This window comes from Mandrillus leucophaeus, unplaced genomic scaffold, assembly GCF_000951045.1.
Source record: "Mandrillus leucophaeus isolate KB7577 unplaced genomic scaffold, Mleu.le_1.0 Scaffold849, whole genome shotgun sequence".
Taxonomy (NCBI): domain Eukaryota; kingdom Metazoa; phylum Chordata; class Mammalia; order Primates; family Cercopithecidae; genus Mandrillus; species Mandrillus leucophaeus.
The window spans coordinates 188867-190969 of NW_012109241.1; the positions used below are offsets into that span (position 1 = coordinate 188867).

Here is a 2103-nt window from a genome sequence, read left to right on the forward strand (position 1 = left end):
GCAGATCACTAGAGGTCAGGAGTTCGAGACCAGCTTAGCCAATATAGCGGAGTCTCTACTGAAAATACAAAACTTAGCTGGGTGTGGTGGCAGGCGCCTGTAGTCCCAGTTCCTCAGGAGACTGAAGCAGGAGAATTGCTTGAACCCAGGAGGTGGAGGTTGCAGTGAGCTGAGATTTCACCACTGCACTCCAGCCTGGGCAACAGAGCGAGACTCCATCTCAAACACAAAAAGAAAAAAGAGTTTCTGAGTGCTGTGTAAGTGTCCTACAACTGCTGTTTAGTGATTTAAAAGGTCTTGCTCGGCTGGGCACAGTGGCTTACACCTGTAATCCCAGCACTTTGGGAGGCCGAGGCAGGTGGATCACCTGAAGTCACGAGTTTGAGACCAGCCTGGCCAACGTAGTGAAACCCTGTATCTACTAAAAATGTAAAACAGCCAGGCGTGGTGATGGGCGCTTGTAATCCCAGCTACTCGGGAGGCTGAGGCAGGAGACTCTTAAACCCAGGAGGCAGAGGTTGCAGTGAGTAGAGATTGCACCACTGCACTCCAGCCTGGGTGACAGAGTGAGACTCTTGTCTCAAAAATAAATAAATAAAAGGTCTTGCTCAATGGGCAATGATGGGGGTATCCCTAGCACAGTGGCTGAAAAGAAGAAGCTTCACCTCCCACAGCTCAGTAGGGAGCATCCCCGGCAGAGGGTGCCCCTGCACATCCTTTGATGAAGGGTTGCCCTTTACCATTGTCCTTCAGGAGGATCCCCTGCCACTGGCTTTCTTTGTCCACGATGCTGAGATCGTCTCCTCACTGGGGAAGACGTTGGAGTCCCAGGCAGTGGAGACTGAGAAGGTCCTAGACATCATCTACCAGCCACAGGCTGTCTTCAGAGTCCGGGCCGTGACTCGCTGCACCAGCTCCTTGGATGGTCACAGTGAGGCAGTCATTTCTGTGGCCTTCAGCCCCACGGGAAAGTAAGGACAACTGCAGACTCATGGAGGGGGTATGTGGGGGTGCAGCCTCTGCCTGGTGTGGGGAGGGTCCCCCAGAGTTGTAACTGATGGGGCCTAAGGGCTGCCTACCATTGACCCAAGCTCTGGACTCAGCTTGCCATTAAGGGACTTCCTCAGTAGGGCATGGTCCCCAAAGGCTAAGGACCCCTTCCTTGGACAAACCTTTCCTGGACTTGATTTCTCAAGATCTGAGCTGTGTGACTTGTATAAATCACTTAACCTTTCTGAGTTAATTTTTCATCTGTGAAACCGGCATTAGTTGCTTATCTCAAACTTAGGAAGGCAATGAGAACTTCAAAAGCTGGTTATAGCTGTGGAGAGGACAGAAATGGCCTCCTGGGGTATTCTCCCAAAGGGCGGCATCATTATTGTCTTTCTCCTTTTCAGGGTCGAGGAAAGAGTCCAGTTCCATATTCTGTTCACAGAAAGTGATTGAATAGGTGGCAGAAATGCACATATACAGTATCAAGCATCCTCTGTTCTTCCCCCAGGTACCTGGCCAGTGGCTCTGGTGACACCACCGTGCGTTTCTGGGATCTCAGCACAGAGACACCACATTTCACATGCAAGGGTCAGTATGCAATTAGCCATTTAGGGGATCTTCTTTTTTTTTTGAGACAGGGTCTTGCTCTGTTGACCAGGATGGAGTACAGTGGTGCAGTCATAGCTAACTTGAACTCCTGGGCTCAAGCTTCGAACTCCTGGGCTCAAGCAGTCCCCCTACTTCAGGCTCCAGAGTAGCTGGGACGACAGGCACTTGCCACCACACCTGCCTCGTTTTTTGTTTTCATAGAGATGAGGGTCTCACTTTGCAGATTACAACCCCTTAATATCCAGTTGGTGGCTGTCTGTTCCTAGGTAGAGATCATGTCCTTGAGCGCAGCCAGCCACTTAGACACAAGCAGAAACTGCACCAAGGAGTCAATATGGGACGTGGGGAAAGGCTGACTGACTGGTAGCAATGAGAACCTAATTTAAATCCTGCCTCTGCCACAGTGGTTTTCAAACTTGAGCACAAATCAGAATCGCCTCACCTTAGGGGCTTGTTAAAATACAGATTGCTGGCCGGGCACAGTGGCTCACGCCTGTAATC

At 50.7% G+C, this 2103-nt stretch overlaps 1 protein-coding gene across 1 annotated transcript in view; it reads left to right on the forward strand.

The window, feature by feature from the left end:
• The first annotated feature begins 744 nt into the window (after positions 1–744).
• NLE1 (notchless homolog 1 (Drosophila)) overlaps positions 745–2103 on the forward strand; it is a 9062-nt gene continuing 7703 nt past the window's right edge. The window contains exons 1-2 of the mRNA XM_011968573.1: positions 745–971; positions 1502–1581. Of these exons, the coding sequence (XP_011823963.1) occupies positions 923–971; positions 1502–1581 (129 nt within the window). The 5' untranslated portion in view covers positions 745–922. The remainder of the gene's footprint in view (positions 972–1501; positions 1582–2103) is intronic.